Source organism: Elgaria multicarinata, chromosome 8 (genome assembly GCF_023053635.1).
Source record: "Elgaria multicarinata webbii isolate HBS135686 ecotype San Diego chromosome 8, rElgMul1.1.pri, whole genome shotgun sequence".
Taxonomy (NCBI): Eukaryota; Metazoa; Chordata; class Lepidosauria; order Squamata; family Anguidae; genus Elgaria; species Elgaria multicarinata.
Genome location: NC_086178.1, coordinates 20,409,361 through 20,425,345, shown reverse-complemented (window position 1 = coordinate 20,425,345; position 15,985 = coordinate 20,409,361). Strand labels below are relative to the sequence as shown.

Below are 15,985 nucleotides of genomic sequence, written 5' to 3'. Positions count from 1 at the left end.
TTTGCATGGTAGTTTGGCAAGCTCTCTCAGGAGCTCTCTGCAACTGGTAGAAGCGGTTGGCCAGCGAGCAGGGAAGCAGGGGGGGTGGGCCCCAGAGGCAGTGGCTCTTCCTCCCCAATCCCTCAGCTACAGAGCCTCCTGGAGGAGAGTTGGCCCAAATAATGTGAGGGTCCCGGCTGCAGGAATGGCCAGGATCTCTGATATATTTTGGCCGACTTTGCCAGGAGGTCTGGACGGCTGGGGAAGAAGGTAGAACTGGCCAGCCGGCCAGCGATTAAGGAGGCAGATGGGCATCTGAAGTGACATAGAAGGAAGGAGAAGGGTGGCTGGCTGGTTGATGGTGGTCCCTTTGGGTGGGGAGAGCGGTGCAATTCACTGCTCTTCCCATTCCACACTATCTGAGGTGCTTAATTGTAGGACCAGCCCTGGGGAGAAGAACGTATGCTCAGAATTGATGCATACATCGGACAAATATACTCAGAAATATGCACAGATCTTCACACAAAAAGAAACCCCCAGCCAAAGCTTGCAAACTAATATGGACTCGCATAAGAACGGGTTTCGAGATGGGATTCGGAGAACTTCGGTGATGCTGAATTTTGCTGCTTCGCATATCCCTAGCTCTAGTTAATTTGTGTTTACTCTGATGCTGTTGATTACATTAATAGCACAGAACATATTGTGCTTATTATTTCTAAAGGAAGTTCTCCCAAGGACTCTGTAGGCAAATGGGAGATCAAACAGCAGCAAGCCTGGGAATTGTTTTTGTGTTTGCATTATTTATCTCTCGAGATGAAACACGCAGCAAAAGGGGGCACTGTTTGTTTCTTGGTGTGCTCTCAGGACAAATAGCAATAACAAATAAATTATTTGCACAGGGAGGCATCCCGTACAGGCATCGTGAGTCATCAGTCAACAAAACAAGGCACGGTTATTTTATTTGCTCTGTCAGATAGACAGAGGTGCACTCCCAGAACTACATTTTAAACCAGGTCCTACTTGGGGCCTTCCAGATGTGCTGGGCTACTACAACCCCCATCATTCCCAGATAGCATGGCTACATGGATGCTGGGAGTTGCAGTCCAACACATCTGGAAGGCGCCAGGTTGGCGAAGGCTAGTATAAACTAAGGACGTCCACTGGCGAATACCCGTTCTAAACGTGGTTGGATCCCTTGGTACCAGGGCTGCAGGGCCTCTTCTTCCATTTCGAAGAAGCTCTCGGGGGCCCCATTCCAGTGATAGGTGGGGCTGAAGGCAAAACGGGCAAGGCCACAAAACCCCAAATACCAGCGTATTATAAAGCTCTCACTGCCATTAATGAAGCCTTCGGAGCAGGAGAAAACGGCACAAAAGGAAGGAAGCCACCAAATGATCAGTGGTTGAGGGGAAGGAGGTGGGGCAATGAGCAGGGGGCGTGGTCTCCTGGGGAATTTCAGAGAGTTGGATTGGGACTTCCACAGGGCTGGATTTGGCCTCTGGTCCTGAGTTCCTGTACCCCTGCTTTACACTTACCCAACGGTTATGTGTTCTAATGAACTCAAGACATCTTAGTTTTACTTGATTAAAAAGAGAAATGTTGGCTTTAATATTGAATGACCCTCTGGGGCTGATCTAAGCCTGCGGCCCCAGAATATGCCTGCAGAGGATTTCTACAGGGTTCACTGGAGCCAGCTTTTTCCCTTCTCCGCCCCCTTGGCAGCATGGACACATGCATCGGCAGCATGATGGATGGTTGTGGTGAATGGGAGGACTGTGTTGCCTCCCACGTCCTCCTTCACTGCCCCTCTTAATGGGGACGGCAACAGCTCTGTGATAGGTGTAACAGCTCCAATCCCTGGCATGATGCTTCTGCAGGTGAGGCTGCGAAAGACCCCTGACTGAAATCCTGGGGAGCCAGTGCCAGTCAGCGAAGCCCAGGGCATGGGCTGCCTTGAGGCCCAAGAAATTTGGCTGCCTGAGGAAAAGAACAAGATGGCGGCCCCTCCCGTTTCACTGCACCTGAAGGTAAGAGGCTAGCTTTGGGGGTGCGGGGCAGGCTGCATGGCACACAGCTCTCTCCTCCAACACCTGCTGCCTCCCAGCATCTGCCACTTGAGGCAGCTGCCTTACGCTGCCTAATGGTAGGGCTGGCCCTGTGTTGAGGGCTGCATTGGCTCTGGGCATGGACATAAGGTGTTGCATGCCCACAGTAAGTGGGGCTACTGCCAGTGCTGGTATGTGTCCCCCTGGCATACTTTCCCAGACACACCCAGTTTCACACACAGACACGCTCCTATCCATACACATATGGCCACATATTTTTGGCCCCTCCCCTTTTGCTTGCGGTCCAGCCCCCTGTGCTTTTGGCCCCACCCACCACTGGAATACGCCCGCTGAGAGCTTCTCTGAAATGCAATTCTCTCCTCTGGCTGAAAGAGGCTCAGTGCCTTTGCCTTAAACTAAGGAATACAAGGACGTAAGGCCCATTAGCATTTCCAGCTCTCTCTTAAGGTCTTGCTCTGCTCTAAACAAAAGGCCGGGCACAGTGACCTCCGTGAATCAATTTACACGTTGCGTGAAGCACGTCTTTTTGACTGTCCGAATCTACCTCCAGTCTGTTTCATTGGGTGACATCCAGTTCTAGTATTATGATGTTGTGCAGACTTTATACTGTTAGTTTTACCCTACCCTGTGCCTGTTTACCCTACCCTGTGCCTGTTTGCATTCTCTTCCCCTCCTTATTGTTTTACTAGGATTTTATTAGATTGTAAGCCTATGCGGCAGAGTCTTGCTATTTACTGTTTTACTCTGTACAGCACCATGTACATTGATGGTGCTATATAAATAAATAAATAAATAAATAAATAATAATAATAATAATAATAATAATAATAATAATAGATGCAGCTGAGTGTAAATATAACATCCACAGATCCAGGGCTGTTGTACAGATCATTGAAATAACGTATGGTAAGAACATCTTTTCGCAAGAGCATGCCACGGGGGGCAGCCACCTGTTCTCCTGTATTTTTAAATATGCGCCTGCAATCCAAACTAAAATATTTTTGGGGTAAAATATAGAAATTGATAGGGGGAAAAAGTCTTTGAAAACTTTAAAGAAAAAGCCCTCCTTTGAGGACCTTCAGCTAGGCTTTTTCCGGTTCTGCTTGGGAAGCCAAAATATTCACACTACATTACGCAGGAACAGTATCTTTTTCCTTTTGCGTTATGCAGTGGGCTTGTTTGGATGTAAATGTGAAATTGTCGTTTGGCATTATGAGACGGAGCCCAGCCTCTCCCAAGACTCCCCCCAGTGGTTCTCAAACTTTTTTGCTCCATTCCCCCCTTTCACCATTGTTCAGAATATAATCCCCCCCTTCCCAAGACAGTCTAACTCAAAAGGTGCATTCCAAATAATATGCATATAATATTGAAAATCTTTTATTTTTTCTATATTAGTCCCATTTAAAGGGGCAACACAAAGCACGGCCCCTTTTACATTCTCAGCTCCCATGCTTTGTGTTGCCCCTTTAAATGGGAAGCATGAAACTTCTATGATTGCGAGGGAGGGAGGGAAAAGAGAGCAAAGGCCTGGCTTTTGCAGACGACATGACGCTTTTCTGGGATGTTTTTAATAACATGTGTAGGAAGACATAATCTACAGGACATCATACTATGCTGAATAGTGGTCCCAATTCCCCCCCCCCGAACCCTAAAATTCCCCCCTTGTTGAGAACCCATGCTTTAAACTAACTTTCACTTTAAACTAACTAGAGTTTACTGTGTCATCTGAAGCCAGAGAGGGTGGTTAATCTTAATTATGAATAGCAACAAGAACTTCAAATCATAGGGCAGTGTCCAATGCTGCAACTGCACCTCTGCTGTTTGTGTTGCACCAATCTTGTGCTAGTGCAACGTAGGTCTATTGCTTCCTACTGTCAACCCCGGAAATGAGCTGAAATGCTGCTTTCTAGAATGGGCCAGGTTAGCAGAGCTCCCTGCTACTAGCTCTCATGACCTTTTCTGTTTCGGGAACCAGCATTTAGGCTCATACCCAGTTGCTTTATGAAGCGCTTAGCTTTCCCTTGTAGCGGTGGTCCCTGCTGGCGCATCAGCAGCATTGGATACTGCCCATAGTTTACAAAACTGACTTTCCCCCACTAAACAGTTTTGGGTTCAGACACCATGCGAAACGGTGGTTAATGTAAAAGGGAAGTGGAAGCTTCCAATCTACTCGTTGCGGCTGTGACACATGAGCCAGGGGAGGGCGGATTAGGCTTGTCCTCACTTGAATGCAGCCACTTTCACAACGCTCCTTGCAGCCCTGGACTAACCTTTAAGCAATATCAGCACGTGCTTAGGGCACCAAGGGAAGGGGGGACGGGACCACAGAGTACCAGTACCATAGCTGTAGCCATCTAATTTTAAGGAATTCCAGATTAAAAATCATTCTCAATAAATTTTTGCATTTGCATTTCTCCCCTTATAACAGTTTTATTAAAAATATATATGCATACACAGTGATGAAAATTTGTATTTTTTTTCTGTTGCCCTAGTTATAAGAAAGTAATTGGCTTATACTGCTTGCTGCTATTTAGTGCTAAATAAATAGAATAAAAACAGTTTATATTTAATAATAATAATAATAATAATAATAATAATAATAATAATAATAATAAATTTATTTCTTACTCGCCTCTCCATTTTGATCGAGGCAGGGAACAACAATAAACGATAAAATACATAAAACTGAATTAAAAAAAAAAGGTTGTGTGTTCTCGTGTGGGAGATGGACTTGAAGAAAAATGAGTTTTTAATGTCTTATTTCACCTTCTGCACTTATTCAGTCTTAGGCCATGGCTAGACCAGTCCTATATCCTGGGATCATCCCCGTGCATCCAAATGACACACAGGGGATCCCGGGAGCAGGCAGGGACGACCCTTCCATTTGCCTGGGATAATCCTTAGGTCTAGCTAAGGCCAGTATGTCTTGCCGGCTAAGCAATGGGAGGGCCAAGGGGGCACCATTATTGGGCTCTGGCCTTAATCCAGCCCTGGCTCCTTGCATCGCTTGATCTCTGTCTCTGTCTGTGTGCGCACGCACACACATGCATGTCTATGGGCCTGTTCAGACGACACTTCAAGCTCTGTGGTTAGCGAAACTGTGGTTCTCTGGGGGTTAGCACTAACCACAAGCCATGCTGTTGCACACAACACTTTGAGCCATGATTAGAGCTGCTAACCCTGCTGCAGATGGTCCGACTGTAGTTAGTGAGTGAGCAGGGTCGCACACCACACCTTAAACCCTGCTGCTTAACCGAAAGCCTTAACCAGCAGGGTTTAAGGTGTCTTCTGAACAGGCTCTTTGTGTACATGTATATTGCACTGACCCTATTGCAGCTTGCTCAGTACTGTTCTGGGCAGATATTCACCAGTATCTTTTCTGTTCCACCATGGTGGATTGCACAGGAAGGGCTGGGGAGGGTGGGGGACAGGCTAGCTGATTGCTTATCAATGCAACAAACTGATTAGTTTGGGCACGAATTTGTGATGGCCAAACTTCCAGATAGTGATGTCACCAACGTTTTCAGCACCTTCAGAACAAATTGGACCCCCCCCGAGACAGACCTTTACTTCCCAGCAACTGTGATATCTGCTGAGTCTTCAGCAATGCCCTTTTTTTTTACCTTTTGAATTTTATTCCAGACACGTTCTTTATCACTTTTCCTTCCTTCGAGGGTGTCCATGGCATCTGCCATTAGTGACTGCAGCTGTGACACCAAGATAAAAATTATCGGAATGGAATTCACACAGAAATAACTTCTCTAAATACACAGATTAAAACCTAATTAAAAAATCATTTGTACGCTGATGATTTTATTGCTCATCTTTCGCACCACCATCTCTTCTTTCTTTCTTTTTTCTTTTTCTTTTTTGGTCTCATCCACATTGGCCTTGTGTTATTGTGGGATGTATAATGCCCAACAATAAGGAAGCCTCCATCGGAAAAATGTGGTGTTTTTTTTAGTGTAGGAAGTTTTTCCTTTTTAACAGGCAGGTTCGTAACTATTGTATTTTATAAATATAGAACATGAATATGAAAAAAAGTTAAATGCATTTATGTCCCATTAATTTCACTATGAGAGCGACTGCTTGAATTTCTTCCACTGATATTGACAGGGAAGCAAGCGTGTGGAACTGCCTGGATGGTGCCCATTAAAATAAATATAGAAATAATGACATTCCTTTCAGACTCTTAGGGGCACATGACGTGATTCATAAAAACCATTAAACCATTAAAAACATGCACTCTGTGATAGAGGGTTATACCTGCACAGAAGAAGCATCTGTCCAATCTGATTGGGAAGAATGCATCCGTCCAATTTGATTGGGTGCAACTAGTCAGGACAGGAGAGAGCCGTATCTCTCTCATTTTTTTTAAAAAAGTAGCAGCTGTGCATTTGTGGCGGTGGGTGATGAGACTGGACCCTTTCCCTTTGCTAGACCCTTTCCCAGTAGGGTGGTGAATCTGCACCAGATTTCAGTCAGAACTCTAAAGGAGCTAGCCAAGGTGTTTCTGACTGAAACCCGGAGCAGATTCACCACCCCACTGACATTGGAGCTACCAGCCTCCACTGTTCCCTACCACCGCTATGATTGCCCTGCAGGGGAAAACATAAAAGGAATGATTTCTTGCATGCACAGAAGTTTGGAGGCCCATTACATGGCATCCATAGAACCATAGAATAGCAGAGTTGAAAGAGGCCTACAAGGCCATCGAGTCCAACCCCCTGCTCAATGCAGGAATCCACTCTAAAGCATTCCTGACAGATGGTTGTCCAGCTGCCTCTTGAAGGCCTCTAGTGTGGGAGAGCCCACAACCTCACCAGGCAACTGATTCCATTGTCAATGACCAGAATGTCTCCCCCGCTATCCTCTGGAAATCTCGCTGTTAAAAGAACCACAGATAATATGGTAATGTACTAAAAAAAAGCAGGATTTTCTGCCACTACATGGTTCTGTATCAATGGAATTGAACAGGGCATGCTTAGAGAGGAAGTATTCAGTTTGAATCATGTGGTTGCACCTCTCTGCCATTCTAATGCAGCCCATTGCAGTTGTGCGAAAGAAGCAGGGAGCACAAAGCCCCAGTAAGGCAACAGGATTTCCCCTTAATGTAGAAACATTCATAGATTCTTGTATGTGTTCCCCCATGGAGCAAATAGCAGCTTTAAATTGGGGAAATGTCACACTGGAAAGAGATAAGCTTTCCCTTCCTTCTCTAGTGTTCTCTGCAGTCCCAGTCTAATTCAGTTCTCCACTAGTGGCTGCTATCAATGTAAAAACAAAATTGCAGGAGATTCCGATCATGGATCTCCTGCTGCACTACGTCTCGTTGTGCCCTAAGAAAGATGAGCTTAGTCATTGCTGAATATTCAGTCTGGGCTTCTGAAGCTGCCAAGTTTGATAAAGAAAAGACCAAAAGCATTGCAAACACTCCAGAGATCTGCTGGAATTCTACCCTTGAGAAGGTCACTGCGTTTTCCGGAAGGTGACGTTTGCAGCTGGGAGAGCGGGTGTTTAAGTAATGTTTTCACAGCATGTGCTTAAGCCGTGATGTATGACTTGGGCTGCCACCCGTCCCAGAGGAGAAACACCAGCCACCGCTCATTTGCATATAGTAATTAATTTAGATGCATGCACATTTAAAATTACCCATTGCGTCAATTTGAAGCTGAGCGCCGGTTTGCATCTTACGGCAGGAGGGCCGTTACATTTACAGAGGGTCTTCCGGGAATCTTTTTGTTGCCGACTCCCTTGATGCCCCCGAGGTCATGGAAAGAAGAACAAACACGCCCTTCCTTGGGATAAGTTCTTGTTGCAAAACCAGCTGCTTCTGGAGGCCTCTCAGACGAGGGTTTGAGCGTACAGGAAATGTGGTGGCTGAAGGATGCCAAGTACATAGTTCCAGACTAGATCAGGGGTGGGACACCTCAAGCCCAGGGGTCAAATGTGGCCCTCCTGGGGGGCACGCCCCCTTCTGCTGGCTCTACCCTCTTTCTCCCAGTCACCAATGGTTGCTGGGTGGCAGCACTGGGCTCAATCACTTTAACCTTTACCTCTAAGTTCTAATGAGCAAAACAGACTGCAAAGGCTGTGCTGCCGGATCAGAGATGAGCTCCGTGCAAAGACTCAGCTCCTTTGCAGTGAATGTGATATGTAAGACACAGTCCCATCAAGTGCCATCAAGGACTCGGCTCCTTTGCAGTGAATGTGATATGTAAGACATACCATATTTCTTCGATTGTAATACGCCATCGATTGTAAGATGCACACTAATTTCAGTACCACCCACAGAAAAAAAAGCTTTGATTCTAGAATAATAATTGTACCTGCAATTCTAAGACGCACCCCGTTTTTAGAGATGTTTATATGGGGAAAAAAGTGTGCCTTAGAATCTAAGAAATAGGGTAGTCCCATCAAGTCCTTGGCTCCTTTTCAGTGACTGTGATATGTAAGACACAGTCCCATCAAGTAGTTGCATTGCACTGATTGCTGAGGACATTTAGGGTGCAATCCTATGCATGTTTAGATAGAGAAAAGTCCTTCAACACTATTCTCCAGCCACCCAGCAATTGAGTGAACGCTACCTGAGATGTCCAGGCAAGGTGCCATGAGGGAGTAATTTTCTGTGGCTGTTACCACAGGGAAAGGGGCGTGAGGCTAGGCCTTAAAGGAGGAATCCTTCCTTCCTGAGTAGTGGAGAAGGCCAGTAGCAGGACATGAGCAGTAGACCTGGCCGACTGAGCCTCAGGAAGCAGAAAGAAGCTCTGCCAGAATTTGGAGGAGGTACTCAGGAGAAGAACAACCCAATCCCAATGAAGCACATCTATCATTCTGCTTGATCCCAGGCCAAGGAAGAGGTGTGGGCGAGAATTCTCACATGCAGTTCATGCCGGCCCTGGTGAAACAGCATGTGCTTTGCAAGCAGAAAGTCACCAGCTCAGACCTTGGCATCTCCAATTAAAAGGGATCAAGTACCTGATGAAGGGGAAGACTAGTCTCTGCTTGAAAGCCTGGAAAATTGCAGCTGGTCAGGATCAGCATCAAGGGTGGGCATGTTTGGCTACCTGCCATGAACCCACAGCCAGCAGGGGCCCTCTGACAGTGGCATCTGCATCTCCTTCTCCTCCTCCTCGCATCCTGCTTGTCTGCTGCCTCTTGCTCTGGGCCAGACAACATTGGTGGTGGTGGTGGAGAGGAGGAGGAACAGTAGATGCCATTGCCTCTACTTGCTCACTGCCTCTCAAGCAATCAAGTGGGAACAATGATGACAAAGAGGATGAGTGACAATGGCAGCAAGAAGGTAGACTCACTGAGGGAGGGTGTCTATTGAGGGTGTCTTGGACAAGAGTCTTCAAACACTTAGAATAGGCGATACTGGGTTAGACGGGCTAATAATCTAACCTGGTCAAGCATGGCTTCCTACAGGCTACAGCCCTCTGTTACTTTTGCACCCAGCAACCAGTCTTCAGCGGCCAGCTGCTTCTGCATCTGGAGATTCCATATAGCCATGATAACTAACAGCGATTGGCAGACCCATCTTCCATTAATTTGCCTTGCCCACCCTGCTTTTAAAGCCATCTAAGCTAGCTGCCATCCCCGTGTGTTGTGATCTTCCTGGTGAGCCTGGAGTTGCCACAGAATCCGTCCTAAAAGCCTTCCCTGTTCCTTCTCTCCTTACAACAAACTGCAACTGGGGCTACTTGGCCTGCCTGTCCAATCTTATCTATTGCTGCCTGGACATAAAGAAACATTTTACCTTGCTGCAATGGGTTTAGACTCCTTTTACAGCACTGCTTGGTGTTTTCCCTAAGCACAGCTTGGCATCTCCATTCAGCTCAGCTCGGCACCCCTTCTCAGCTCAGCTCGGCGCCCCTCCTCAGCTCAGCTCGGCGCCCCTCCTCAGCTTCAGTTTGATGCCCCCTTCAGCTCAGCGGCCCGTGTGATGCTAAGGGTGGACCTATGAGCCACTATACCACAAGCAGGGGAGGGAGCTATGGTCCCTCCACAAGCAGAGGGATTTGTGGACTTCCTGGTAGCATCTGGTTTTGCCTTTGAGAACAGTGTGCTGGACTAGATGGGCTTTATTCTGATCCAGCAGGGCTCTTCCTAGATTTTAACATTTGTTTCCTTAATTACCGTGTGATTCAAACGCAGTGCAATTGTTGCTCTTCTTTGGCTAGCACCAGTTATGGATATTGGAATGAACAAAGCTCCTTCTCTGATTTGAGAGGGGATTTTGCTCGCTTTTTGTTGCTCTCTGTATTGTGCCATAATTTATGCCATAGAATGCTAATAACGTTGTTTATAATGTGCATTGTTTCATAACACATTAAAACACAAAAGCGCATTCACACTAAATTGGAGAGTGGAAGGTGGCCCTTTGAAACACAATCATGATTCTTGGTGCTTTATATGGATTCTCTCTGCTCAGCTTTTGCTCTGCCAAAACGTGGTGTCCTGTTTTTCAGAGCTACCACTACTATTTTGTTTTAAAGTGCCAAGAGAAAATCATAATGACGTTATGCTTTGCTTCCTTGGTTGACTACTGAAGTCAACATGAGAATTGGAAAACAACAACAACCCAGAATGCTTACCAGTTCAGCATCCTGCTGGCTGATATCTTGAAGGTAGGGAATGGTAGCAAGCTCAGCCATGGCTTGATTGATCACTTGGGACTGCTCCTTGATGCGTTGCAAACGGCCAAGCAGGCTGGCGTGCTGCAGCTTCTCTATCACGCCTGAACACGCACAGAAAGTCTCCTGCACTCAGAACGGAAAGCAAATGGGTCAGATGAGAGCCACGGGATAGGGCGCACCCACCATTTTCTTTGAGAGCTTACTTTGCAGCTTATTGCCTTATATAGGGTGACCATATGGAAAGGAGGACAGGGCTCCTGTATCTTTAACAGTTGCATAGAAAAGGGAATTTCAGCAAGTATCATTTGTATGCATGCAGCACCTGGTGAAATTCCCTCTTCATCACAAGAGTTAAAGCTGCAGGAGCCCTGCCCTCTTTTGTATCTGGTCACTCTAGTATAGCTCCTGCAGCTTTAACTGTTGTGATGAAGAGGGAATTTCACCAGCTGCTGCATGGATACATATGACATCTGCTGAAATTCCTCTTTCAATACAACTGTTAAAGATACAGGAGCCTTGTCCTCCTTTCCATATGGTCACCCTAAAGCTGACAAGGGGCTAGGAAAGGGGTGGGGCCTTCTCGGGAATCCCAGAGTGCCAGGTTAGGACACCAGAAGGGGCGGATTTGGCCCCTCGGCCTGAGGCTGCCCACCCCTGGTTTAGACAGCACAATAAGATGTGGTTAAACAGAAATGGAAAAACGGAACTGGGGCCTTCTGACCTCCTTGCAGCTGCGCCATAGGAGAGATCAGAGTGGGATGGGGGGGAATGCATGAGACCGAGGCTTGCTTAGGCTTGTTCATGTCACACTAAACTGTGGTGTAGCATGACATCTTCATACAGCCATTGTGCTGGACTTCAAAAATTATGCTGCCATAGGGGACATCCTTTATCCACATCTTTTAAGCAATTTCCTCTAGCACAAACAACAACAACAACAACAACAACAAATGCAGTGCTTAGAGCAGATATGCAAGGATAAACTGCAAATAGGTAAAAGAATGTATTTTTCTTCCCATTGTCCAAGCTTTCCATAATCCTCCTTTTCCCCCCTTTTTAAATACTAAAAAAGGGGTTTTGCTATTTTAGTGAAATGTTAAGGTTGAAAATGACAATACGGTAATATAAATGTCGACACCCTTTTCACTGTCAATGTATATCCAGAATATTTAAGCAAAACCTTACAATGCTGACAAATGGAAGGATTTTAACTTGACCTTGCACACACATCAGGGATGGGCTTAAATTTATGCTCCTTTCCTCTGATGGAGTCAACAAAGCAAGTTGCTTGTTTCTGCTAAGGTCCTGTAAGATCACATGCTAACCTGGGACAGTGTTATCTTCGACCACGCTTTCGAGGGAATTAATTAATCAGAGGTTGAAGATTTAAAGAGTCTGGAGTGTCAATTGCAGATATTTCACAATTGTCTCATCTAGTTTAGCCATTAGCTAGGGGCAGAGTTCTGGACCATACCATTTCAGGCTGCAAGGTGGGGATGTAATATTTTTTAAAAAACTTCTTACACGTAGTAAATGAGCACAGTAGGTGTAGAGCTACAGTAAACTTTGCTCTCTACTGTGCTCATTTAGTAAAACAGGGAGTCCCCCCCCTTGCTTCCTCCCCAAGACCAAAATTGGGTACCTGATCTGGCTAAAACTCAATAGACAGGGGCTTGTCTATACCCCGACTTAAATGCGCATATTTGCATTTCAGGACACACGACGCAGCTGTCCATTCGCCATAGCGCTGGGTTTTTTAAGCGATAATGCGTATATTCGCATTTGCGATTTACGTCCGAGTTTGCACCGTGTTATGGTTATAAGTCTTTGGGGGAGTTAAATTGTATTTTGACATGTAGGCGGAGCTTTGAGGGTAGGACAACAGGATTGGCTAATTTCCCACCAATTGGCTGCCTCGTTCCTTCGTGCCATTTTTAGTTTGAATTCTCTGATTCTGCGAAGCTCCACAGAGAAAACTTATTAAAACAAAGAGGGGGAACAGGCATCCTTCTCTGCTGCCTTGTTCCTCCCCCCCACTCTCAGTTTCTTTGTTATATGAATCTGCGGAGCTTTGCATATTAAATTTATAGTTTGCATAGTCTCTACTCCGTAGCATTGTATATGCGCATGTGCGCTTTTATAAATGCACTATTAAAAAAATTCAAGAAATAAATCGGTGTTGCTGCTGCAGTGTGATGCTGTTTACCTAGATTCGAATCAACGAAAATTTGGGTTTGTATTTAATGAGGAGCAATCCCATTGTCGTATAGTTTTCTATAAGCCTACAGTGGGCCAGGAACTAATGGAACCAATCACCTACAGACTCATTCTCATTTTTTAAAAGGGGGAAAAAAGGGGGGGTTATAGTAGGTTGGTTGAACGCTGTCAGGGGTTGTGTTTCAGTGGCAACGAAAAATGCAGAAAGAGAGTGTAAATAACTGCTTCTGGCAGCAATAAGTGTCCACGGGGATATGAAGTGCATGATGAGAATTACCTGAGCTACAGTGGAGTTCAAGAGGCGACTAAGCTGCTGTAAAGGAAATAATAAAGTGGCCAAGGATGAAGCTGAAACCACCTCATCCTGGTACAGTGAAGGTTAAGTAAATAGCAAGCTTAAATGGAGGCTTTAGGCCGACAGAATTGGATGATTTAGCAGAGGAAAGAGCTGAATCTGACAAATGAGAACGGGGGCTAAGAAACAAACTCCGCGCAAGGTTTCCGAAAATGGGCTTTCGACAGGAATGAAATGAGCTAACGGAAGGGTTGTTGGCAGCAGGTAGAACAAGCTCCGGTTCCCCCTCAATTTTACAAAAGGCAAAAACAACAAACAGCAGCAGCAGCAGGAGAAGCGGGCAGTGGAAGAAAACGATAAAGGCAAAGCAAACACAAACTTGGCCCGCACCTGTTGGTCGGCTAGGATGGAATGACATGAACAATGGTCTCCAGAAAGGGCCACAGATGCCCCATCAGCGTTTTGCATCCTTCAAAGCTAATTGAGCAAAAGGGGAAAGCCGAAAAGAGTGCAATCCCACCCCTGCCCACAATGTAGTATCTCATGCATTGAGGACACTGCTTCCATCTGTTCCAGAAGGACTAGGAATGTGGTGTGAAGATAGTCTTTGCAATGCTGATGAGGCAAGGCGGGATTGGTTTTTTAAACCCTAAATATAGTTGTCTGTCACAGTGAGTGCAGGGTACTTCGTTTATTATTTGTTTATTACATTTACATCCAACCTGTCTTCCATCGTGGAACTCAAGGGGGGGTATATGTGGTTCCGACCTGTAGCTCTATCCAACGAGCATTTTATTGCATGCTCGTGACTGGGCACTCATGGATTTTTCTCAGGTTCCTCCCATGACATCGTCTGCCTCCCGTGCCCCTTCCGCCCTTCCTTGCACTGCAAGAAAAACCAGAAGAAGTCTGGTTGCTGCTCTCTCCTGCTGAGTGTGGGAGAAGGAGTGTGATTACAACGCTCAACTGAATGGGCCTCGTGCTCATTGTTTACTTCCTGTTTTCAAACAGGAAGCAACTGAGCAACGAAACCAGGAGCGGAGAAGAAGCCACGGTCGCCGGCGTTTCCCCCCAGGTGTGATGGAGGTTTCAGACTCCCCTCCAGCATTGACCAATTCCACACCTGCTTAGTTTCAGCAAAATGACCGATCCATGTGGCTTCAGACCAGAAGTGGGGAAAGCTCTAAGGCAGCCTTCCTCAACCTGGGGTGCTCCAGATGTGTTGGACTACAACTCCCAGAATGCCCCAGCCTGGCTGGGGCATTCTGGGAGATGCAGTCCAACACATCTGGAGCACCCCAGGTTGAGGAAGGCTGCTCTAAGGGCTTTACTAGCAAGTCGGGTTTTATGATTGCACCAAGCACTATTCTAACTGTGCGCGTGTGCATGTGAAAAGGGGGGAAGGGAATCCTTTCTAAAAAATCAACAGACATTAATGAGTCACGCAAGTCTGGATCCAACCTGACCTATTTTGGCGGAACTCCTTAATGTATTTGCAATATTTTGCACCCGACCTCTCAGTTTAAAATTTTGAAGGCAGATAATGATTTGGTCGTGCTCTCAGCTAAGCAATGAATGCAGCTGAAATGCTCTGGGCAAGGGAGCACAGGAGTTTCTAGATAGCTTGATGAGAAGCCTGAAGGAATTACACTGGATTTCCTGTCCTAGGTAACAGCTGAGTGTTCTGCAGTGAGCTTGGTACTATCAGTATCTGATGGAAGGCAGCAAGAGAGGACCCTGAGGGTGGGTGGGTGCTTTCTCCAGGTTTGTACAGCTATATTTGGAGGGCAGGGTGGATCATGCCCAGATGGGGCATTGCTAAGCCTGGGCCTGTGGGTTCTATTCTCCAGAGACCTGACTGCTCATTGGTGCCAATGGAAGGGCTCTCCCTGCCCCAGCTTAATTGCCATGCAATTTGGGGGGGGGTTTGCAGTGGTGGAGGGAAGTGTTAACCCTCTCCTTCCCATGTGCTGCAAGAGAATGCACTCCCCAAATCCACCCTCCACCTCCCGGCATGGCAATTAAGCGTAAAAGAAAATGCTTTCATTGGTACCAATAGGGAGATTTTAAAAAAGCTTATTTGCCGATCAGTTATGCAAATTTTATGAGGATTTCTGCCTTATAGGCGAGGCCCTGTATCTTGTCCATAATTTGCTCACAGTTTTGTTGCAGACTTAGGTACTTGCCTTCAGAGCCTAACCCACAAGCCAGTTCAGCTGAAATATTGGGAATCAACTCAAGCAGGCCGCTGACTGCCCATGGGCTAGATACACCGGAATATTTTGGAATAGGGGCTGTCTATGCACCCACATACCCTGTGGTGGCTGTGTAGTGGCGCTGCATCGTTTATTTGACGCAGCCACCAACTCGCAGCCACCATGGGCTTTTTTTTGTCGGAACTGCGCCCTTTAAAAGTAGCCGACTTCCTGTGGCTTTTCCCTTTGCTGCGAGGTCACCGCCTTCTTTCTGCCGTCGCGTCGGTGATGACCTCGCTTTGGGTTGAAGCCGGGGGTGTACTGGGGGCAGATCGAGGCCCAGGATAGGATGTGGTAACCCAGGAAGGCAGGGCATAGGGAAGGGGACAGGCTCAACGAGCCGAATGGCTGCTGGTGCTACAGCTTTTCCGGCCAGGAGGCCCATGCTCCCTCCTGCAATGAAGACGAATGCTCCCATCCCACAGCTGCGATGTTGCGTGTTTTCGAGGGAACAAACAGCAAAGGCGTAGTTGTCATTTCATTTATTATTATGGCAACCCTGAATGGGTTTTAGCCAATTGGCGTAGTTGTTAA

At 46.5% G+C, this 15,985-nt stretch overlaps 1 protein-coding gene across 1 annotated transcript in view; it reads right to left on the bottom strand.

Annotated features, from left to right (window-relative positions):
* Positions 1-15,985, bottom strand: part of SPATA16 (spermatogenesis associated 16) — a 181,169-nt gene that overhangs the window by 32,034 nt on the left and 133,150 nt on the right. Inside the window, exons 8-9 of the mRNA XM_063131969.1 lie at positions 10,643-10,807; positions 5,669-5,752 (exon numbers count right to left, since the gene is read on the bottom strand). Of these exons, the coding sequence (XP_062988039.1) occupies positions 5,669-5,752; positions 10,643-10,807 (249 nt within the window). The remainder of the gene's footprint in view (positions 1-5,668; positions 5,753-10,642; positions 10,808-15,985) is intronic.